At 30.2% G+C, this 24665-nt stretch overlaps 3 protein-coding genes across 4 annotated transcripts; 2 read left to right on the forward strand and 1 right to left on the reverse strand.

Moving 5' to 3' along the window:
• On the forward strand, positions 1-24512 carry LOC139103640 (ABC transporter G family member 23-like). 2 transcript variants are annotated; one of them, XM_070658505.1, is made up of 15 exons: positions 1-150; positions 506-602; positions 784-896; positions 20675-20873; positions 21012-21282; positions 21493-21725; positions 22106-22295; positions 22424-22510; positions 22601-22716; positions 22793-23178; positions 23274-23389; positions 23494-23564; positions 23670-23758; positions 23846-24022; positions 24096-24512. In XM_070658505.1, the coding sequence occupies exons 4-15, from the start codon at positions 20677-20679 to the stop codon at positions 24395-24397; spliced, it is 2235 nt and encodes a 744-aa protein (XP_070514606.1). In that variant the 5' UTR covers positions 1-150; positions 506-602; positions 784-896; positions 20675-20676; the 3' UTR covers positions 24398-24512. The 2 variants fall into 2 exon arrangements, with proteins under 2 accessions (XP_070514606.1, XP_070514605.1); XM_070658504.1 differs by lacking the exons at positions 1-150; positions 506-602; positions 784-896 and adding exons at positions 16037-16488; positions 18212-18437.
• On the reverse strand, positions 890-11965 carry LOC139103644 (ABC transporter G family member 20-like). Its single transcript, XM_070658508.1, has 15 exons — positions 11521-11965; positions 8556-8697; positions 4654-4898; positions 4313-4490; positions 4138-4231; positions 3861-4058; positions 3688-3791; positions 3361-3586; positions 2963-3140; positions 2693-2808; positions 2501-2571; positions 2318-2406; positions 2058-2234; positions 1877-1963; positions 890-1733 (listed from the first exon to the last, which is right to left on the reverse strand). Exons 1-15 carry the CDS (start codon positions 11537-11539, stop codon positions 1519-1521), a joined length of 2139 nt encoding a protein of 712 aa, XP_070514609.1. The 5' UTR covers positions 11540-11965; the 3' UTR covers positions 890-1518.
• Positions 6045-8571, forward strand: LOC139103658 (reticulocyte-binding protein homolog 1-like). The gene has a single exon (XM_070658557.1). The coding sequence runs from the start codon at positions 6484-6486 to the stop codon at positions 7627-7629; it is 1146 nt and encodes a 381-aa protein (XP_070514658.1). The 5' UTR covers positions 6045-6483; the 3' UTR covers positions 7630-8571.
• Positions 24513-24665: the final 153 nt, after the last annotated feature.

Below are 24665 nucleotides of genomic sequence, written 5' to 3' on the forward strand. Positions count from 1 at the left end.
CATTCGAGACGTACACGCAGAGCGCTTGGATTTCCGAGTCGGAAGAATCCCGTATATTCGGCGAACAAGAAAACGTAATCCATCGTGAATTACTTTATCCCGTTAATCGTCCTACCGCAGAGAGCACCTGAAACTACTTTTTCCTTTTAAGTACGCAATATCCTCATTTATTCATACGTAACATTCGCGTACCTTCGTCAATTTTGTAGTCTGAGCTCGGTGACTCTGAGATTTCACAAACGAGAACCGCGGCGTATCCAGCAGGCGCATACTTACATATTTGTGATAGATTGAGAGGAGTATTGAATAGAATATTCGCTAGACATTCTTTTGTCATGTTATTACAGCTGATGCGGCGTTAACTTTTCTCGCGTTGGATAGTGCTGCCGGCCGGTGCACGCAAAGTATACTAAATACATGCATGCGTCGAATTCATGCGATCTTGCGCGATAGATATCTAAATATTTTACGAGCATGCAGAGCTGATAAAACTTTTCTGTTTTAGATGAAGATCCAGGTTAGAGGAGGATCGACTCTTGTCAAAGGAGGATGTATCATATACGTGTGGAGCATTTATGAAGCGAGTACATCGCAGAGAAAAGGTATAATTATTTGAAACGTAATACATTTTAATTTCGTAATTTATATAATACGTTTATGCTTTTAATATGTTCATCACTTGATTTTATATTACGAATTATTTGCTAATTTATTTATACGATTTTAATATTACTGGCTTAATATTGTGAGAATGCTAACTAGATGAAATATTTTCTGTTTCAGATGAAGATCCAAAGGAGGAGGTCTTGGAGAAGCAACATACACCAGCGAGGCGACCGTATGCAGATCAACATAGCTGACGATAGATCGTCAACTCTGCTGCTGCACATCGGTCGGTGAGTCGCATGGGTTTTTTTCTTTATTCATTCCCTTTTTCTTTTATTTTAAACTAAGCATTTCGGGTGGGCAAAATACAAAATACAAAAATATTAAATCAACTATTTTCAAATAACATAATTTACATTGCACTAATATAATATTTATTGACAATTGATTATTAATTATTCACACAATTATAAGTACTTTATTAAAACTAAATGATTGAAAACTTTAATTAAAACTAAAACTAATAAATTTAAATTATGAATTTAGTATCGAAATCATTATTTGTGTAAAAAACTTATCGTTAATCTTGAAAAATATTAATAATTTAATACTGTTATCACATAAAAAAAAACTACATTGTTTTTTTTTTTTTCTATATTATTTTTGTACTGTAAAATAAAAAAGAAATCAAAATTGTTTTAAAATTATTTATCTAAAGTTATGTGTATGAAATATATTTCTTTGGAGCTAAATAATTAAATAATTACAAATTTACTTGTACATATAAATCAAAGGACAATGTTTCAGAGAAGCATTCTAAATAGTTGTATAATTCAACTTTCTAAAACTTTTTTTTCTATGTATATGTATAATACACAATTTTTTGTACATTTTAAATTTTAATATATAATATTACGAGGATTTCGACCTTACACCAAATATAGTTACAATGAGGTACAATAATATCCATCCCAAACTAATTAAGAAACCAAAGTAAACTTCCGAATCAGATATGGAAGATCCCTTGTAAATGATTCCTCTCAGAGAAATGGAAGGCAACGTAGTTGGTAACATGTAACTGAAGAAACGAAGTACTTTTGGCATTCCTTCCACTGGCCATATACATCCTATGAATTTTGTTAAATTAGTATGGCGTTGCATACAAAAAAAAAATTCAATTTAAAGATAATTAATTTTTTTTTTTAATTAATAACACCAATAAGTATCTTTAGATGAAAGTAAAGATGAAATAAAAAATGTAGGAAGTTACCATTAAGTAGTATTAACGGAAAGAAACTTCCGGCTGAGCAATAATGTGCCATAGTATGATTTCTGCACATGACGGAGATAATGAATCCTGAAAAGATATTAACGATTAATTTAATCGAAGGCAAATTAATTATAAATTGTTCATAATGGATGCTTGTAAATATGTCGTATAAAATACTGACCGTACATCAATCCGCAAAGACCATTTAGAAATACTAGGACGATCGCTGCGAATATTGATCCTTTACATTCCAAGCCAAATATTGGGAAGAACAAAAGTGTTATCATGACAGAGTGGATGGCTATAATGGTGCTCTGAATAAGAATGTGGGAGAGCAAAATTTCTTCCGTTTTGACTCCTGTCACATATTTACATTTATTTTATTATAACGGCGAATAAAAAGGCGAGAAAAATTAATGAAGCAGACTCTAAAGAAATTACCTTGAACCAAGCTTCGATTCCAAACCCCCTCCAATCGTTCTGTGATTATCAAAGTAGTAGATACTGTATTGGCCAAGAAGAAAATAAGTCTAAAAAATATAATATAAAATTATACAAATGCGTAAACGTAATGTAGAAATAACAATTTATTTTATTTATTGTACTGATTAGAGTTTTACTTACGATAACATATATGATGGTGTCATAAAATCTATGTACTTGAGATCAGACGTACCATAAATGGGGTCTTCAAACTGAAAGTGATTAAAATTTTAAGCCTTACATAAGCGTATGCACGAGAAAAAAAAAGCGAGAGAAAGTGAGGGAGGAAAAAGGGAGAATATTTAATTAAAAAATAATTAAAACTATATTTACACGAATGGGCGGATCAGCCAATTTTGGAGAATATTTGCAGTCTCTCATAATGTCTTCAAAAATCTGTAAGAAACGGTCGAACAGCTTCTTTTGCAAGTAAAGTCCAATTTGTGTGTCTGTAATTAAAATTTTTTATTAATTTAAGTGTCAGTAAATTTTTATGCTGTTTATATTAAAATATTGAAGCTTTTTAACAAAATACTAATTAATTGATTTTTCTTTGCTAAACTATTTTACATATTTCATTTTTTATTACGTATTCTGTTATACCTCCCATATCGAGGAAAACTTGAATCTGACTAGCGGAAAGATCCGAGTCATCCGCGAAATTTGCGTATTCCACTCGATTTTGCAGAGCGTTGGAGAAATTTTGATTGAACTGTATTACACCTCTGAGTTTTCCATTTTGTACATCGAGATTTGCATCTAAGATGTCATCATAATATTTCTAAAAAAAAGTACGATTGATTAATAAATATCTCAATGAAATAGGCATTAATGATTCATTATTACTATTCTTTCGATTGATATTGAAACAAATCTTTTCAATTTTTAAAAGAAGAAAACAGGAAATTAGAAAACCGCATTAGTCGCATACACATAACACCCCGCGTCGATTAGATGCATTATTAATTTACATTATGTTATTAATTGTTAAGCAGTTTTACTTGTGTCATGACGGAGTCGTTGAAATTATGTAGGAACTTGCAGCTGAGATTGCTGAAGCGACAGGTAATCTCATCATTCCAGATATTACCAAATGTACTTCCGTAATCGCAATTGCTCGCTTCATTATTAACAATTCCAATTTTTAATTCCTTCGGATCATTACCAACTCCAACGAAAAATACGCACACTTGGACTATAGGAAATACCACTGCGAAAATTAGCCCTCTAAAAAAAAAAAAAAATGTTATTGTGATTATCGTGATCGTTGCAAACAATTTTTTTTTAATTTTCTTTTATTTATAATTACATTATTAATAAATACTCACGTGTAATAACGTAAAAATTGGATAAAGTTCTTTGCCAATAGAGCTTTGAATCTTTTAGATCGCGAAACTTGACGTTCCGAAACCACTTTGTAGTCCGCGGCTATCTTTAAGATATAATTGTGATATTAAACAATACGTAATTGTATTTTATTTATATTGTTTATATCGCTTACTTTTTTCTCTTCTTGATTTGATAAGTCGCTACCGACGTCTTCTAATTTCGATCCTTCAGCTTCATTTCGAGTATACGCGTTATCCTGTGCCTCGCAAAGTTTTAGGAAAGCTTCCTCCAAGAACGAACATTGAAATCGCTGCAGTAATAGTTCTGGTGATGATTCCGCCAATAATTTCCCACATCTCATCAAACCGATCTGTACGTGCCATTAGAAATATACGTTGCTTAAAACTTGTTAATATAAATTTAGTTTAAATCGACTAATGTGGACTCACTTTATTAGCGTCTTTAGTCTCTTCGATATAATGTGTCGTAATCAAAACGGTAATATTGTCTTCCTTCGTGATCTTGATTAAATAATTCCAAATGCTGCAAAGAAAAAGTGCGTACAAAAATTTTCTTAGTATTCTTTACTTATCATTGGATCGATAAAAAGTAAAATCTACTTGCTTCTCCCTCAAAATTGGGTCCAAGCCTACAGTAGGCTCGTCTAATATTAAGAGCTCGGGTCTGTGAATCAATGCGGCGGCAAAAGAGACTCTTCTTTGTTGACCTCCGCTCATATTCTTCACCAGACGATTCGCTGGTGGCAATTGGAGCAGCTCCGAAAAGAATATCTGTCTCGTATCTTAAAAAAAAGAAAAAAAGAAAAGAGAAATTAATTTAAATCAAATACGGATTTAAAACACGTTTACTTAAAGTCAATAGTAAAAAAGAAAAAGGATCTTTATAGAAATTCTACAATTTGCGCGTAGCAATTGAAAGAAGTCTTTATTTACTCGACGTCTTACCGATTTCCTCATCATCCAGTCCGTTGATCCTGCCGAAGTAGTAAAGAGCACCGCTCACGGAGAATTCTCCAACTAAAGAAATGTCTTGTGGCATGTAACCGACGCGAGGACCTGGAATCCCAGAACCCTTGCTACCTGGGTTACCTCCCAAAACCCATATCTCTCCGCTGTCGAGATAACGAACGCCGACGACGCAGGATAACAGAGTGGTTTTTCCACATCCACTGGCTCCCAGTAGCCCATATCTGTTTAAATGAGAATCCGCATTCGTATACCACTACCTTTTATTTGTTCAGCGGGCTCATTCGAAGAGGGGGATGCATAAAAATTTCATGTATTTTCCTGTAATAAATGGCCCCGTAACTGCACTTCGATACGAAACCTGTTTTTGAGATCGCGACTTATCTGCCAATTTATCGATCCCACGTTTACACTTGATCGAAGAACAATGGTGTATTTATAGTTTTCCTCGGGATTTTGTAATTAGACTGAACGGGTGGCAAATGCGACTTGTTAATCAAGCGTTCGGGATAATTTTACAGCTTTGATCATTAAATCCGCCCGGGTATAACAATCATTCGTTAGCAAACGCAATTAGCGAGCGACTACTAACAATACGCAGTGCTGTCTAGATAAAGGAATTTCGTCTTTTTAAAAGACTTCTTTAGAGAATATTAATAATAATATTAATATTAATAATTCGATCCTGATAAAAATACGTGAATTTTATTTTGAGCGAAATTATGAGAAAAATTTTTAATTGCTTTTATGCAATATAAATTTTTGATGATGTGCGTACGTATTTATTTAAACCGAATTTCTGTAATGTATTTTAAATATTTATATACTTATTTGCGCAAGATATTTGCTAGCAAATCGGCTTTGTTTCATTCTTGAAAATTATTAAGGTACCGCGATTACTTTTTTTATGTACCAATGTGTGTGTCTCGTGAAATCACGATATGAAGAACAAGCGGTGATCGATCGTTGTTCGGCGCGACCCAATAAAATCATCATGCAGACCCGCGGCTCGTTTCAGTCTTTCTACAGCATGATGATCTTTAATATCATTGCGATCCTGCTGCTAGTGGGACAAGTTTTTTCTTCTTTGCCAGTTCAAGGATCGATTTCCATGGTACACGACAATACGATGTCGATCGATTTGCGTGCGAGTAAATGGAGCCACGAGCTTGACGAGTTGGTCAAACAATTGTTTGACATGGAAAAACCTCAAGTTCATTTGTTAATTAATCTGGGTCGGAAAACTATTCAAGTCAACGGTGAAATTGATCTCGAACAGAATTATTTTAGTAAGTCGATTTAATTTTTCTATACAAAATGTCCATAACTAATTAATGTTGTTTTAATTGATATATTTTTTACAATTTTCTTTTTCTTAAATAACGCAAATTAAAACTTTTTTATATTAATTGACAAAAATAAAATTAAAAAGACTACTTTACTTGATGCAATAAATATTATTAGATTTTTTTTCTTTTTCAGAGGTAAATTGTGTTGAAGTAATATCCAGATTAACGTGATAAATAATTCTATACACGTCGAAGAGTATACTTTGCAAATCAAAGTTTAAACAATAATTTTACAGAGGGCATATTATTATAATATTTTTCGTAATAAAATTAGTGGATATTTACAGATTTATTTTTTTTTTTTAAGATTTAAATTTTTCGTAATTTAGCAATATCAAAAAAATTAATTATTACATTGATATTAATTTTCCATTTATTTTCCGAATATTTAATTTCTTTCAAACTTGTTATACAGGCTGGAAATAATATTCAAAATACTTTGCTTCGTAAGATATTACTGATGCAAGAATACGAAAATTATGATAAACAATCAACTTATAAGAACTTAATCGATTATGAAATTCTACGTTATTTATTCAAAGAATATCAAAATTTTATGATGTATGACAAAAACTATTCTACATTCTCTTCGATGATCTCTAACCCTGAATTTGAATTGGAGATAAACAGTTTGATATCGACAAATGAATATTCATACGAATACATCAAGTCAATTCAACGTGCTTTATTATGGTTAATCAAACTGTTTGATATAAAAAAGCTACGGCTACACGATGATTTCGACAATATCTCAAGATGGAAGCTCTCAAATTTACAAAGACAAGCGGATTTTATTTTGGACACGTTAGTTGCAGATAACGAACGACATAACGAAAATCTGAAAGACGACAAACGTACTTCGAAAGATAAGAGCGACATAGTTTTGAGCACTGAAAAGACGGAGATTGAAAAGGAAATTTTAACTGAACAAAGCACAGAAATTTTTTATGAAACCAACACAACTGAGATAAGCAAAGACAAATTTTTAGAAAATATATCAAGTAATTATATTACATCCACAGAAGAAATACAAGTTACGGATAATCCAGAATTAACAAAGCGTGAAGATGACGCGAGTAAAAGTCCCACTACGGTTAAAAATCTAATTGAGCCAAAATTTAATAAATCTATCGATGATAATATTATTAACGATACTTTTGCTTCTACAATAAACCCACTTGAGAATTATATTCTCGCAAAAAATGAAACTTTATCGAAACAATTTTTAAGTATTTTTTACGACAACGTAACAGTTCATGAAAAACAGTCGAATCCAATGAAAAATGTTTCCTCACTTTCGCTAAATGAGGACGATCAAAATACTTGGCAAGAATCTAAATTATCAAAGCCTACAGGAAAGAGTGTTAAGCATGAATCTTTAAATAATGTAACAGACGTTTTAAAGAATAGAAGAACACTCGTTCCTTTGAGCAAAACCAAAAATTATAATAAAAAAATTGGACGTGTGTTAACGAAAGACATCGTTGACAAATACAATCATAAAGACAGAATGAAATTAACATTAGATAATGGCTCAGCGATGGATAGAATTCTCGAAGCAGTGGATGAGGTGCTACCTACGGAGAAGTCTATAGGAATAATGTAAAAAAATCAGAATGTCTTTAAAATATTATAATTTTAAAAGTAAAATTATTTTCAAGACTTGTTTGGCAAAAAAAAAAAAAAATAAAATAATTTTTCGGACAAAATGATTTATTATGTCTTAATAAAACGTGTTAGATTTTTTTTTAATTTATTCTTGCGTTTGAATTTTGTTTCGGTTTAGAAATTATGAATATATTGAGAGTCGAGTCCGTTCATTAGCTTTCTAGCTCTGAAATTCGTATGCACATGTGTATACACGACCGAGTGTTAAATATTGCACAACACTGAATATTTGTATAATATTTGTTTTGTTTCTTTTTGACACAGCGGCCTAATCTTATGAAATCTAAGGCGATAGAAAAAAAAAAATAGTGTAACAAAGTGTAATAAAAATTATTTTAAGCAAATTAGACACGAATCTTTAAATATAATTATAATGATATTTAAAATACTAATAAACTTCACAAAATTTTAAGACCTAAATGATGTAATGGCATATGAAATTCCAATCGATAGATTTCAAAGAATTTTATCTGACTATTCGTTAGAAAGTCATACGATTATCCTGTCGTGTATTTTGCAAGCGACGGCAATTTAAGCAATCGGTGAATGTACGCGGAAAAGTGCGTGACGACAGTTTGAGGCAATTTCCAGCATATCGAAGGATGAAGAAATTAGTATCAAGTTGCCGCAAAAGTTTTGCTGTATGTGGGTTTTTGTGTTTGCTGAATATTAAATTAAAATGTCGCTCAAGTAAGCGAATATTAATAATTAATGTAATTTTTATTACACTTTATCTTTCTTTTAGAGATTTTTTTGGTATTATCATTTTTTTTTGTTTTATAATTAAAGTAGAAAGTGATAAAAATAATGATTATTTTGTTGTTGGCAAATTTAAATAATGGTTGATAAATTATAGTTACTTACATAGAGCCTCTCGCAACAGTCATATTAAGTCCGTTGAGCACTGATTGTCCTTTCCCATAACACTTTGTGGCGTTTTTCACAACCACCGCTTCTTGCTCGACCATTTTACGAAATGGTGATGATTGTTCGATTAACGACCGAACTGTAATAATTTTTTTTTTTTTATATTTAAAAACATTTTAAAAGAAATAAATTTTTTTTATATTACAAAAAATAAAAAACGCGAAAAAAAATATATATAATATATATAACATTAATATTTTATTGGTAATTATATAAAATGTGAAATATTATGTTAAACTTTTACAATTAAAATTTCTATCACTCTATCACTTTATCACAACTATCACAGCAAGTTAGTCTCCAATTTTACAAATTTCTCTCTGATTAAGCCTTAACTTTTATTGTTACCATTTATTCAAATAATTTTTACTTTAGTTTTTTTTATTATTATTTTTATTTTATGTTCCGACCTTAAAGATTCTCACTTTTAAACGACAAGATTGCAGGATTGCAAACGCCACAGTTCGCATAGCCACTTTTAATATAATATTATTTTGAAATTTTTCCACTTGCGCTGCATTTTTTTATTCTTTCTCACAATTATGTATTAATTTGTGAGTTATTCAGTTAATGTTTCCTCGGAAAGAAGTATTGTTTGGTAAATATTATAATGCACATCTGCAGTTTTATTATTTGCATTTTAGATGCACGTGATAAGTCTTAAGTAATTACTTGTTTTCGATTATACTTTCATATATAAATTTTCATGTACAGACAGGCTAGAAATAAAGTCATACAAATTTATTGTCTTTTTACTGACGTGTTGACTAATATTTTTTACAGCCTATTGATAGTGTACAAAGCAATGCATATATTAATTTTTGTAGTCACTTACTAATAACACTGTATGACTCACAATTAACATATTTTTTGTACAAGCTTCAAATCGAACTTTTTTTCTACACTTTCTTTTACATTAAACAAAATTTTTCCTAGAAAGAATGTTACATTATAATAGCTTGTTGTTAATTGAAAAATGCATTTTATTTTGTGAACTTAATGTAGGCACTGCGAATAAAAAATTTTAATTGGTTGACCTTCTCTTAATTTTTTTTTTTTACTATGAAACCAGTATTTTCGAAAAAAAATGTAAGTTTCTTCAGAGAAATAAAGTCTTTCGAAAAATTTATTTGCCATAATAAAAGTTTAGAGCGGCTCTGGTAATTATGTGTCGAAATTAACTAGCTATAGTAATGATTTTACAACGTTATATTAAAACAAAAAGAAAAATAAAGAAAGGATTTAAAATTACTTTTAATTTTATTCATATGTGCATTTACGAGTATTATACATTTTTTTTTAAAACAATTTATACGTACCATTAATTAAATTTGTAAGTAAAACATTTTCTTCTTTTTCGTAGAACTTGTTAATTTCGTAATTTGCGCAATAAATAAAATATTTTTTTCAACTTGTTTAAATTAAAAAACTAAATCACATAATATAATAAAGACAAAGGTAAAACGGTGGTGTAGAACTTTTCATTAATACTTTAACGTTTCAACAACATTTTTCACTTAAATAAAAAAAAAAACATTTGATAAAACAAATATATCGAATTTATAAGATAACGGATGCCAATAGTTTAAAAGTTAAAAATTTTTATACAATTTTTTATACACATTCTTCATGGAATTTATCGAGAGAACTTTCAAAAGATACATCTGACATTCGCCGAGACTACACGATGACTGGCGCAGCTTTACTTGTAGTGACTTTAATGTATCATTATCTTCTCCCTACCATTTGATACTAAATTTACGTATCTAACCAATTCTAATGTTTTATAAGTTAAATAAAACATTATAATTGACTCATGTTATTAACTTTTTTTTATATTTTTGTCGATTAATCTGTGTATTTATATGTCAGCTATGTTAATTATGCTATTAAATTTGATAAATAAATACGCTTATTTGTCCATAAAAATGAACTACGAATATAGACTTTTCCACGTGAATATAAATTATAATGATTGACATTTGACATTTAAAACGCCTACTTATTTATTATTTTTTATTTTGAATAATTTAATATTACATATTGTGTTAAAATTTTTGAAGTATTCAAATTATCTAACATTTCAAAATTGACTTGAGAATCCAAATAATTATGTGAGTAGTAAAATAATTTATATATTTGGATCCCTAAAAAGTGAGCGATGTGAATGAAATTTTCAACCTTACATTCTTCTGCGTGGATTATTCTACCGTTAGAAAATGCATGCAGATGCATCGCCTAGTCGCGCAGCCTCAATGATACCAGAAAGAGATTGTGCTAGGTCAATGCTCTTAGTGGTATTAGGAAGTGTTACGTTTTATGAGATAAATTTTAGTTGAACGTACACGTTTCATTTAATATCTAAGACAAGTTTAAATAAAACAGAATAATAAATAAGAATTATGATTTTTATAATTCTTAGTTCGTTTTTTTTTAAATAGAAAGAAGTGGTATATTTCACTTTATTAACATACATTACATTTTAATTAAATAGTGGCGTTTGCAATTTCTGATTACAGAATATTTGTACAGAACTAAAACCTGTTTTTATACGGTGCAGTTAATATGTTGATGTAGCAAATATTCCACGCTGTATTCGTTTTATCACGTTTAAAGAAAATATTTTGTTGGACGACAATGTAAAAAGTTCATTTTGTTTTTTTAGATATTGGTTTTTTATAATAAAATATTAATGTCGTGTAATTATAATACGTTATTATTTGCATTAATATTTACAATTTTAGAATAAAAAAATCAGCAATTTGAAATCCTAATAACAATGATATATATATATATATATATATATATATGTATATTGATACTTGAATTCAAACTGGTTTGAAAAAATATATTTAAAAATTAAATTTTTTTTCGCTTAATCTTAAATGCTATTCGAACTTACCTTTCTGAGTTTTACGCATATTAATTGATAGACTTTAGTCCATTAGAGTATGCTCCTTGTTGGTTACATAATGGAATTAACATTAGAGAAATAATTCACACTTTTTGAATAAGCAAACTTGTAATAAATTAGTATTAACGATTAGCATCTTCATGTCACAAATGATTCGTTTTATAGAACCTTGCATCTTAGTGGTAAATTTTGAAAATTATAACTTTCACATCACAAAATTGTTCTCACCAACTTTGTTGCTTTCGATTTAATGAGCGATGTTGATTATTGTTTTTCTTTTTAAGGACTTTCTCGCCGTTCTTTTCTCCTGTTATTATTTATCTATGCGGCACATTTCACTACATAAAACACATAATGCGTACTACATTTCTTTCTTGCTTATATTTCTGTTAACGCGACCATAATCGATCCAATTCATGTAAAATACCGTCAGCAAACTACTTGAAACAAAAAAAAAAAAAAGGACAACTTTGGAATATAAATCTTGAAATATAAAAGTAATTATTTTACTTCGTACTATGTGTCTTTCACACATTTACAGCATTTAATTATTTTTATTGTTTTATTATAATTTTAAATTTATACCGTAAAATTTAGAGAAGTTTCAAATATAAATTTCTTTATAGAAAAATTTTTAATAGATTTATATTTAATATAATTTTTCTTTTTTATTTTATCAAGTTATAGTTTTGAATTAGAAATTAAAAAAGTTTAGATGCAATTAATATTTCACAGAATTTTTATTTCAATTTTTTTACTCTCGCGAAATTCAAAAGTGTCTTGTTAATCAGTTTTATTTAAATAACTATCACGCATATTTTTTTTTTTTTTTTTAATTAATACTTTTGTCACCAAATTTTACACTCAGTGAAATTTTGTATACGTGTTTTTTTAACGAAGTATCAAAGAAAATATACTATATGTGCTTGACGATGCAATGAACTTGGCCAAACGTTCCGTTCGCTACACAGTCCCGGCAAAGACTATCTGACCTCAATTCTGTAACGTACTACATTTACCCGGAATACTGGCAGGTGGTATGGTGAATTAAAGTGGGGAACTATATAGATCGATCATAGATCTTTATAGAGTTTGATTACAAATAGTGATATTATTATTATTTTTTTTTAATATTAAAATTGTGCACGAAGAAGAACTTACTTTTCTATAAACAATTTTTTTTAATTATATCTGAGGAGAGCTATCAACACGTTGAGTCCGGCGTTTTTTTTTTTTGCGGATCAACAACTAATCTTTCTGTTGGTCTTTAGAGACTGACATTGTAGATACATTTCGTTTAGGTGTCAAATCTCGAACGCGATTTTTATTATAATTACTTTTCTCGTCTTTAGCCTCTGTGCCGGTTGAATGGAAAGTACACTGAAATATGATCATGTTATCAACGTGTTAAAATAAATTATTTATACGAAAGTTAGAAGTTTAGAAACACATAGAAAAATCAACTAAATGTTTATATATTTCTGTTTCCCAAATTAGAATTTGATTTAAATAAATTACAACATAATAATGTTAATAAGTTTATTGCGCCGAGTATATTGGCAGCCCGCAGACTTCTCTGCTCAAAGTGTTAGTGTTCTGCAGGTTTCACCATCTGTAAAGATACTTGCATAAAGATATATGCAAGAGTGCTCCTTTTGCTAGACAGCCAGATATACAGCTTTGTATTAAATGATACAAAGTTAAATCTAAAAAGTAAGTCATTTTAACTTTTGTACATAAAATTACATAATTAATTAATTTAATAATTTAATATATTTGTAACTGATTCGTAATATATTTTATTTATATCAATATACGTGAAATTATTTAGATTAGAAAATAAGTTTCCTTGAGACCTGTTTAATCGATTTCAATTCTTGCAGGGATTTTTGCTAAAAACGTGATCTTCCTTGTTGTTTGGAAGGAATCAGCGATTCGAAATCGCGTATCTGGATTGCGTAGAAGCTGGTCGACCTTGTCACTGTTTGGAAACGTGTCAATCGCACCTATTTGAAAATAACTCGCGATTCACGTTGCAGAATCAGATGCACGTTGCACTCTGCATCAGATCATCGGTTACATGACTTTCATAAGGCGTCTAATAGGAAAAACCGCTTACTGACTGAGTAAGAGGGCGTCGACTCAGTAGCTTGCGATTCAAGTGCGATTATGTGACCTCTTGCAGATATGGAACAAATCTAACGGCGCAGGCAAGCGTCACCAAGAGAGTAAATGAAAGTGCGATCGGTGCTCGAGGATGATTTCAGACGCTCGTGCACTCTCTTTGTGCACCGTTTCCGCCATACGAATGAAAGTCATGAGTATCGAGTTGCATAACGATCACTGGGAGAAATGCAGATCATACGTAATTTTAACATCGAGCCGTGTCTATTTGTTCGCTCACAGATAAGAGGCCTTACAGTAATTTTCGAAAAACTCATTTAAAAAAAATGAGTTGATAACATATCGTTCCTCACTTAACAATCTCGTATTTTTAATAAAATTATAGTTTTATAAATTTTTTTTAAATAATGTCAGCAATTATGTATGAACTAAATTATTTATGAAATTCTTTATCTTAACATTTGCGGTTTTTGCCAGTTTTTTTTTTTGCAACCACACATTGAGTCTTTGAAATTATCAGCAGCGGTCGTTCTTAGTAATGTACATACGTCATAATTAACGGTAACGCCTGAACTTGTTGTTAGTACAAAACTTACTTTAAATTACTATTTAATCAACCTATGATTAATGATGAATTATAAGAAAAAAAAAAAAAGTCAAGCCTTCAGTTATATTTTCTAACGATATCTTTCAGTATTTTTAAAGGCAATTAATTTAACAATTAATCTTCATCTATCGCAGTTGTTACATTGTTTTGTAAGTTGCATGAATTTTTATTGATATAAAAATGAAACACAAATCGAAACGTGAACCGTGGATTAATACTACGATCACTGTACACATTATACGTCCAAGTATAGACTTATGTATAGACATATTATCAAATATTGAAGCTATACGCGATGTCGCATATACTTGGAATATCGATGTCTGCAGAGTTAGTTTAAGCACCACGTGTGTTTTTTTTATTGTCTCGACTGCCTCGCGTATGTAAATTGATAAATCTTCAATAAATGTTCTACGTAATTTAAACACAAATATGCAAGGAATAAAACTATAAAAAATGTAAACTGACGTTGTTAAAATTATTTTTTATAAATTGCTTTTTTAATATATAACGTTTAGTTATTTTATTTCCTAATACTCGACATAAATTTTATATAAATTTCTTATAGATGACATTATATATATATATATATCTTTTTTAATCTTGAATGAATCATGCAAATAGAGCAAACTCTATGTGCAATTTTATTATTGCAATGATCTGAATGCCGAGGGAAAAAAATGGCCGGCAAATAAGAGAGCTTAAAAAAAGAAGATCACCTTGACGTGTTCAATATTCAAGGTGCACCTCTATCGGTGACAAACCTGAATTCGAAATATTTTATCTTTTGCAGTAATATTGTGGGAATGAAATATTACATTCGTATATTGCATTTTGCAAATATGTTGGCTTACACTTAATTTTTTAATTAAATATTTAAACAAATATATCAATTAGCAATATAAACGTTATATGCACTTATATCTTGCATTATAAAAATTTGTATTCATCATCAATTATCTGTTATTTTCAATTATTTAATTTTTTTTCCCCTATTTCTGATTTAAATTAATAATTTTTTTTTATTATTAATCTAATTGATATAATTAATTTTTTATTTCTAACTTATTATATTTTGCGAACTCTTCTCTTACTTTGACACATCTTTATATAAAAAATACATACAACTATGTGTCTGTTTAGTTTACCGTTGTCGTATGTATCATGCTAACATCGCAATAAAGATTGCTAGAGCTCCGTTCCGGTTTCTACTTGAATTTCACTCGCATAGTAATATTGCGAAAAGAGCATGAAGCGTTACATTTTTCGTTCCGCCAACAACTAAGTAATTAAATATTTTATTACAAATTTTTCCTGTTAATATAATTCCGTTTTTAGAATGTCTTTTGCAAATTTCAAAATCGGTTCAATTACTTATTTTATTCGTAAAGTGACTTTAGCTATTCATTATTTTGTTATTTTGATAGAACAAGGAAATCTTTAATATTTAAAAAATACAGTCAATTTTAAAGATTATTTCTGTTCAAACAGACCGGTTCTGGACCGGTTCCATTTTACCTTGAACCAAATATAGAATGATATTTGCCATCCAACAGGAATGTGATACAGAAAACGTCTTAGAGGCTCTGCTCTCTGCTTGTTTTACACTCTGAAACAATTATTAAAAATTAGTAAAATGTTCCAACGTAACATACGCTACTTCTAAAAAATTATTATTTAAAGTAATACTCGTTTAAATAAATGTTCTTCTTATACGACTAATAAGTAAAAAAAAAAATTTTTTTTTTGTTCTTCTTAATTATAAGTGCGAAGTACGTTTATTTGAGTGTTGTCTTAGGTATGTTCACGATTTTAAGAACTGTTTAAATGTCATTGAAGAAGCGCAAAGCTTACTCCCCTCTAAACGAAACTGTTTTGCTCCAAACGGATGATTGCACAAGCAGGTGTTTGATTGTCCGTTGGGTCTTGCTGGTCGAGCTGGCCCAAGCACAGAGTGCCGCAGAGCCAGTTCTCGGTGAGCCTCGTCGCGGTTAGGCGGGCCACTCTTACTCTCGCACGGCGCTCTCGCTCGGTTTCCTGGTTACACTCTCGGTTTCGATCTTCCGCTCGTTTCTGCGCGAGATAAGTACGCGAAATAGAGTCTCGCAATTGTGATTTCTACATAGTGCCTTTACTTCTCCGACGTATGTCTTAAGATTACTTCAAATTAGGAGAAACATCAAAGTTTGTGACTGACTTCTCGAGTGACCAGTTTTATCAACAAAGTAGATTAATTTTAATTATTTTATTAAAGTTAATAAATACTTTGTTATTTATTAACTTTAATCTAGGGTTAAATTACTTTTCGTTTGCTGCTAGTTTTAAGAATTAGAAAAAAAACGTGGAATTTAATCGAGAGCAAAATTAATTTAGGTTTGTAGGAATAGAAATAATAATGTAAGATACTCAAGACAGCATTTTTGTTTAAAGTAATATTTCGATGCAAAATCTAGAAAACAAATCCGACATAAAATTTTATAATTTTTGAATAATTAATAAGCTTTTATTTGTAAAAGTTTTTATTATATTGACTAATGCAACTCAATATTAATGGAATTTTAAGTAAAAGCTTCTCTGAAAAAATCTACAAATTTTTATAAAGCCATATTTAAAAAATTTTTATAATATCTGACCTGCTTAATTACTTCGAAATAAATTTGGTAGCTCTGCTTAAAACAATTAAATTTTTTTATAAATTCTTTTAACACATAAAATAAAATTTAAGTTACAATATTCTTGAGTGCTTATTACAGTATTATTTTTATTTGGACATTGCGAAAATTTTTAATAATGAAAACTCTCAAATCTGTCAAGATTTAATGTTTAATATCTTCAAAAGAAATCTTTTGATGTATTGATTTATTCAATATGGAGGGAAAAAAGATAAACGCGGAAGAATTTTTTGACCTTTGGAATAGCAGTTTGTCTCTTAGCAGCTATATTTTATTTTCTTTTTTTGAAATGGTAAATCTTGGCATTAATTAATTTAGCACTTGTACATCGCAAAATGTGTTATTGCATCTGAATTAAAAATAGTTTATTTAGAAATCTTATTGAGAAAACGAAAAACTTGAAGTTTGACCTCTATATCGTTATGTCTGGAAATTTAATTTATTTAAGATTGAAAGTTTACATAAAAATAAATAATTATATTTCAATCTGCCTGAATTATTTTATACAAACGAAAAGGTTTTTTTATAAGAATTTTAATTAATTTTTTGCAACTACTTGAAAACAAGTTTTTTTTACTTGCAATACTAACTTTTTAAATATAGTTTTTAATATGAAATTTATCGAAATAATAAATCATAATTTCGAAAGACTCCATCGCGTTGGTAAATACAAAGCAACAAAAAATTATTTTCTAAATTACAAAATTTGTCTCTATTTTCTTAAAGTTAAAATAATTTCCATTTTCTTTATCTTTATTTTAAAATATTTAAAACTTCTGTTATAATTTTTATTTGCAATTTAAAGTAGCAGCCTGATGTGCTACATTAGAGGCAAACGTGTATTTTCTGAATCTGAAAAGAAATGTGAGCTTGAATGTATAATCGCTGTTAATAACAACTGTAATGAATTGTTATTGATGATCAGCTTGCACCATTATTAGTGATCATTAATTCTTAAAGCATGGTAATTAATTTACGCATAATTTAAGAAGATTGTTCGTCAGTTTTAAAACAGCTGAAGAAACAATAAAAAAGTGAAAAGTGGAATTGTGGAAATAGAAGGAAGCGTTTCTAAATATATTATTTAAAATATATCTTTAAATATAGAGGGTAAAAAAATGTTATTTAAGGATACATAAAAAAAGTTCTTTTTTTTAAATAATTTCTAAAGAAATTATTTATCAAAGAAGTATAAACGAAAGTAAAAGAATTATTTAAGAACAGAAATATAGTATTTTGCTTGAAGACGAATTTTTTTTTTTTTTTAATTCTTAAGGTTGTCGAGAGGACACTGTAATATCTTATAGAAAGACATGTTCAAATATAATCGGCCAAGTGCAAAGATATGAGTAATATAAACAAGGAAATGACTTAAGCAAAAAAGAATCGTGCAAAGGTGCTCGCCAGTTAATCTTACGATTGATCTCATTCTTCGGGAAGATTTCACTCGGAGAACCTAACGAAGCATTGTAATCAACATTTACGTTATTAAAACTGTGCAGGTTAGTTATATTGTTAATATTATTAATATTATTAATTACTAGTTTTGTTAAATTATTATACGGAACGCTCGAAAGCAGAATTATGTTTTTTTAATTAGTGACGCGATACATTAATATGAAATTATATATTTAACAATATAAACGTATGAACAATATCACTATGAATTTTTTTATTATTTAATAGCAAAAACTGCTGTGCTCTCTTTGATCAGCTTGTGATGATGCAATGATCTAGCAATTGAGTTAACGATAGGACTTGCGTTATTGACTGGCAATTTTTTTTTTTTTTTTTTTTTTTTTTCTGTAATGATATAAGTCAACCGAATGGAAATTACTGGTGTATAAAAAGGATTCTCTAACGTCATTACAGGCGATGCATCAAGTTCAGAGTAAAATGTTTTACCGTCTTCGTTTTTTGCTCGTCTGATAAAACGATGCATATTATTTTCTTTATCTTTGCCGGAATAAATGTTTCATTTATTCTACTGAATTACTGAAGTGGCAAACTCAAGTGAATTATACTTTTAATAGTACGCAAATTTTGACGAATAAATTTATATACCCACACAAGCATGTTAAATAGAAGTTAAGTAACCATTACATGTCACAGGTTTCTAAGGGATTACATAATTTTGTTTGAAAACTTTGTGAGCTAAAAATATTTCATTATCTCAGTCGCTTTTAATTTTATCTTTAGTAATATAATATAATATGAAAGTGTGAAGTTTGGTAATAATTTAAAATATTTTAAACAATACTTTATCAACGTACCTTAAAATTTCTGAATTTGATGACAATTTTAATCTCGCGACGAGTATTAAATTAAATTCATTTGGGGAGGATTATCTTTTCAAAAGTGGCGAACTTGCGCGGTAAATTAATTGCGATTGATAATGACGTAAGCAAGTTCATCAGGAAGAAACGATGAGGGGGAGAGCTGAAAGAAAGGAAAGCGATCGGACGTAACCTTAGGCAGTCTTTCTTCGCTGGTCTCCTCTTTCGTAATACGTCTCTCTTTCGCACGTAAAGAAATGAGCAAATTACGTGAAAGCAGCGATGTTGCGTAGCATGTAGCTTACTCATCGCTTACATTTTTCGGTTACATGTTTGATGTAATAACACGTCAACGCGGATTTTGTAACGGAGGTCACTTCCTTTTCAATTATTCATCGGTGTAATATGTTAACACGCATTTTATGACGTATTTTCAGATTAATCCTGAGCAGCGTTTAATAAGGTTCCGTGAATTTCGTCAATTTTTATTACCTACGATTCTGTTATTTGCAGCGACTTCCATTATTTTCATTTTGCAATCAAGAGAAATTTTTTTTTTACTTCGTCTTTACTTGATTATTTGTATAATTAATAATAAAACGTATAAATATTTGAAAGAAAAAAAAGGAATAGAATTAAGACGATGAGAAACTTTTACAATCGTATATAGTGCACCGGAAATGCAACAAAGATAACGGGTACGCAAAGATTATAGCTCTTGACAACGTGACCTTATTAATTAGCAGGATGAAGCAATAATTTCTCAACAAATTGAGTACATCTTGCGATATAAAAATGTAAATAAGTCATCAAATTTCCAAGTCAAAAAGTAAAATAAATAAACATAAGCGTAAAAAGCCAAGTGGTGTTTCTTCTAAATTTGTTTAAACGAAGGAATTGATAACTTCGTAATTACTCCGCTGGTTAATTAAATTGCCTGAAAGAAAAAAAAAAATTCCTGTATTAATTTCGATGAAGACATATCTTTATGTGTGAAAAGAATATCGTGATAATTGTTCAAGCGTAAACAGATTTAAATTACTAGAATTAAAAAAAAACCCAGGTATAATAACGAGTAATTTGTCACGTTTAAACTATGTTGAATTGTTTATTATATGATTGTGCGTGGCATATGATCAGCGAATATCGGTGTCTCGCAAATTGTCTGTGATGTAACGGCGTAAAAGACACTCTCACTTATCTGACCGGTCCTGCTGTAGCAAGAGATTCTGAACTCTCGCGGACAGGTTGCGGAGTGGATCGCATAGCACCATAATTTATCGTTTGACAATATAAAATATGTAAAATTATACAGTTGTGCAATGCCAAAAAAGTAAAATCACGACTATTTCAACTTTGTGAAAAGAAAGGAAAGATAAAAATAAAAAAAAAAGAAACTGCTTAAGGGAAAATTAATTCAGAAAGTGAATTGGGAATATGTTAAACTTTCCATTAAATTGTAGAAATGGAAAATGCGAGCCCGCCCAACGCGCCGATGGAGATGAAAACACGAAGACAACCATTTCGTTCGCAAGTATCGACCTTGGACACGAGACGGAGACAGGCTGTTTGCGTAAGAAGAGCCTTCAAGAAGTATGGGTCCAAAAGCAATCCCCATGTCGTCCTGGACGGTCTCAATATGACCGTGCCGAAAGGCACTATGTAAATATCTTTTTTTTTTTTATTATTAAATTAAATTATCAAGAATGTTGTTGTAAAATAAATAATGTACATTACAGATAGAAAAACTAGTTCTCCTTATTCTTGATTCAATAATTAATGAATATTTTATTACAACAGTTACGGGCTACTTGGCGCGAGCGGCTGCGGGAAAACTACTCTACTGTCGTGCATCGTTGGTCGGCGACGCTTGAATTCTGGCGAAATATGGGTACTAGGAGGCCGGCCAGGTTCCAAAGGATCCGGGGTTCCCGGTCCTCGAGTCGGCTACATGCCGCAAGAACTCGCTCTGTACGGAGAGTTCTCCATTCGCGAAACATTTATCTACTTTGGCTGGTGCGCTGGCATGACGACGGAACAAATAGATGAGAAACTGAATTTTTTGGTGAAGGTGAGAAGATTTCGCGAAGTTAGAACTTTAAAGAGAATCGACTTTAAGCTTGTGAAACACTTTAATATCTTTTAATTCTCCTAATAAAAAAATTCCAGACAAAAAGACTTTTGTACGTAGCGTTTCACTACCGCTCTTGTTTTATCAAATAAATATGTACTTTTCGTGCAGATTATCAATGCTTATAATATTCACGTTTTCTAATTACAGTTTTTACAATTACCGTCCGAAAATCGTTTCGTTAAGAATCTATCAGGTGGCCAGCAGAGGAGAGTATCTTTTGCGGCCGCTATCTTAGCTGAGCCTGAACTTTTAATTCTGGATGAACCGACAGTTGGAGTAGACCCTGTTCTCCGTCAGAACATCTGGGATCACCTGGTACAAATCACCAAGGATGGTAACAGGACTATTATCATCACGACGCATTACATCGAGGAAACTAGGTACGTTTATCACATAATTATTATCTAAAATCCTACATTATTATTACGTTTTAATATCATACTTATTACGTTTTATAATATTACTTTTAGACATTCGATACTTTCACTTTATGACTTTCACTTTACAACTAACTTAATTTTATTAGTTGTATAAGAAGCGTTATGAATTAAATAAATCAATTTTTACTTTAACCTTTAACTAAAATTGTAAAATAAATATTTAAGTTGAACGCAATTATAAGATTTATTTGTGAATATCGATTATTCGAGTTCTTGCTATTCCATTTTAATTTCTGTTAATATTATCAACGTTACATAATGCAGGATTATTTTGTGAGCAATTGGAAACATTATTGAAAAGATAAATTATCGTTGTTCAGGCAAGCCGGTATTATTGGTCTAATGAGAAATGGCAAATTTCTGGCTGAGGAATCACCATCGAAATTAATGGAAATACATCGATTAGATACTTTGGAAGAGGTCTTTTTAAAGCTGAGCAAAAGGCAGAATTTAGGATTAAGAAGAAGAAGTAGCATTTTGAGCAGCGTTACGGGAATTCCGCCTGAAGATGTAAGTTTAAAAAAGAAAGAATTATGGCAATGCATGAGATATCTTTTAAGATAGGCTATTTTCAGAATTCTCCTACGTTTTTAATACTATTTTTGCGTTACTGAAATATCTTTCTTTTTATTTTATAGGATGTAGATGAGATGAGCGGTGAATTTGGTGATAACGTGAGCATATCTAGTCGACGGAAAAGTGTGGTTATCGTGGAAGATGGCAATGTAATAATATTTTATTTATATATACGTATTAATATAATTATCTATATATATTAAATAATATTTTATTAATTTGTACGTACTTTTTAATAGGTGCCGGCATTGCCGCCAGAAGAAAAAGGTGATTCTTCCAAATACACCACACTTAATCCGAGCCACATGAAAACTCTTATTTGGAAGAATTTTCTATGGATGTGGCGAAATGTTGGGTAACTTATTGCATTAATTATTTATTTTTGCACCCGATTAACTTGATTTCATTCACATTTACGTTTAATTTTACAGAATAATGTTGTTTATTATCGGTCTACCGGTCGCTCAAATAGTCCTTTTCTGCATCTCTATTGGTAAGGATCCTATAGGATTAAAATTAGCTATTGTCAACAACGAGCTGAATAACAGCATGCAACCGTGCGTTCCTGGAATCGGATGCGATCAGTCGCTATTAAGCTGTCGATATCTCCAGCAACTGCAAAAGAAGACTTTAGAGTTTATACCTTACGACAATGAGGAAGATGCCAGATATGCTGTGACGAAAGGATGGGCCTGGGGCGCTATAACATTTCCATCCAATTATTCCGAGGCTCTTATGAAAAGAATTGATTTTGGCAAAGATGCCAAGGAATGGGACGTTAATGCTGGAGAGATGAAAGTTGTTATGGACATGTCCAGTAAGTCTTTAAACGAATTCAAATAAAGATTAAAAAATTACTTTTCATGCTTTTGATAGAATTAATAATTAATGCAACACATTACTCTTTTACAGATCAACAGATAGGGCAGTTGCTGCAAAAGGATCTGATTAGCGCGTATCAAGACTTCGCGAGAGAGGTCACTGTAGCTTGCAATTATAGTGCAAAATTAACAAGCATACCTGTAAACGTAAGCAAATGATTATACTAATATTCAACGTTGTATTTTTTAATTAATATGAATTATTTATCACAATGTACTAAGCTTTTTTCTATTGTCGATTGTTACGTTAGTTTAACACACCGATATACGGGCCTCAGGATCCTAATTTCACAGATTTTGCAGCCCCCGGAGTGATTCTAACGTAAGCATTTATATTAATGATAATATACAAATGTTTAAATTGTTTTTTTAGATAAATTTATTAGCGATTACTAGAATTGTAAAAACTGGTATTTTTGGTTTTCAGAATTATTTTCTTTCTTTCGATTGCATTGACATCAGGTTCTATGCTGATGGAGAGAAACGAGGGTTTGTTAGAAAGAAGCCTTGTGTCAGGTATATCTTCTAAATATTAATATTTAATTAATAAATTTTAAAATTGTCAGTTTATTAAAACAACGTAATGTAATACCGTTTCTCTAGGTCTTACTGGCACGGAGATACTTTTCAGTCAAGTGATTACGCAATTCATGGTAGTGCTTGGGCAAACTATAATGGTTCTTATAGTCTCATTCGCAATCTTTAAAGTTACTTGCGAAGGCGACATCGGTTGGATTGCTGTTCTAAATATTCTCACGGGCCTCTGCGGCATGTGTTTCGGTAATTTGTTATTTTAATATTATGTATTTCCTTTTTTTTAACACTTGCTTCAAAATATGAATTTAATTTTCAGGATTTGTAATCGCCATTATTTGTGACAATGAAAGAAGCGCCACGTACGTAGCGATGGGCTCTTTTCTTCCAATTGTGATGTTATGCGGCATTATTTGGCCTATCGAGGGCATGCATCCTGTATTAAAGTATATTAGTTTCGTACTACCCCTAACAAAAAGTACAGAGTCAATGAGGTCAATGTTAGCCAGGGGCTGGTCGATGTCGGAACCGACGGTTTATTATGGTTTTATTGGCACTTTAATTTGGATCAGTATCTTTATGACTTTAGCGATATTGCTAATTAAATTTAAAAAAGGTTAAATTAATATAAGAAAAAATTAAATTTATTAATGTAAAAAGGAATTTACCACAAATCTCTCTATTAAACTGTAACATAACAGACATATAAATAAAGAAGTTGTAACTGTTATATATACATTTCGGTATTAAACGTAATTTTTCACTCGTGCAAGATTTAATTAAGCTTAAATTAACTTAAAAAAAAATATCAATTTAAGTTATCAATAATGTTAATTTATATATATTAATTTTATAAGAAAAAGAATTCGAATTGAAGATTTTACACGTG

Source organism: Cardiocondyla obscurior, linkage group LG06, assembly GCF_019399895.1.
Source record: "Cardiocondyla obscurior isolate alpha-2009 linkage group LG06, Cobs3.1, whole genome shotgun sequence".
Lineage (NCBI taxonomy): Eukaryota > Metazoa > Arthropoda > Insecta > Hymenoptera > Formicidae > Cardiocondyla > Cardiocondyla obscurior.

Coding starts and splice junctions, on each gene's coding strand:
- LOC139103658 (XM_070658557.1), top strand. CDS start 6,484: ATGCAAGAATACGAAAATTATGATAAACAATCAACTTATAAGAACTTA.
- LOC139103644 (XM_070658508.1), bottom strand. Junction 3,587..3,687: donor CAATTTTTACGTTATTACAC/GTGAGTATTTAT, acceptor TTTTTTTTTTAG/AGGGCTAATTTTCGCAGTGG. Junction 1,734..1,876: donor TCCGTTAATACTACTTAATG/GTAACTTCCTAC, acceptor CAAAATTCATAG/GATGTATATGGCCAGTGGAA.
- LOC139103640 (XM_070658505.1), top strand. CDS start 20,677: ATGGAAAATGCGAGCCCGCCCAACGCGCCGATGGAGATGAAAACACGA. Junction 21,726..22,105: donor CATTACATCGAGGAAACTAG/GTACGTTTATCA, acceptor ATCGTTGTTCAG/GCAAGCCGGTATTATTGGTC. Junction 23,179..23,273: donor AGTTGTTATGGACATGTCCA/GTAAGTCTTTAA, acceptor ACTCTTTTACAG/ATCAACAGATAGGGCAGTTG.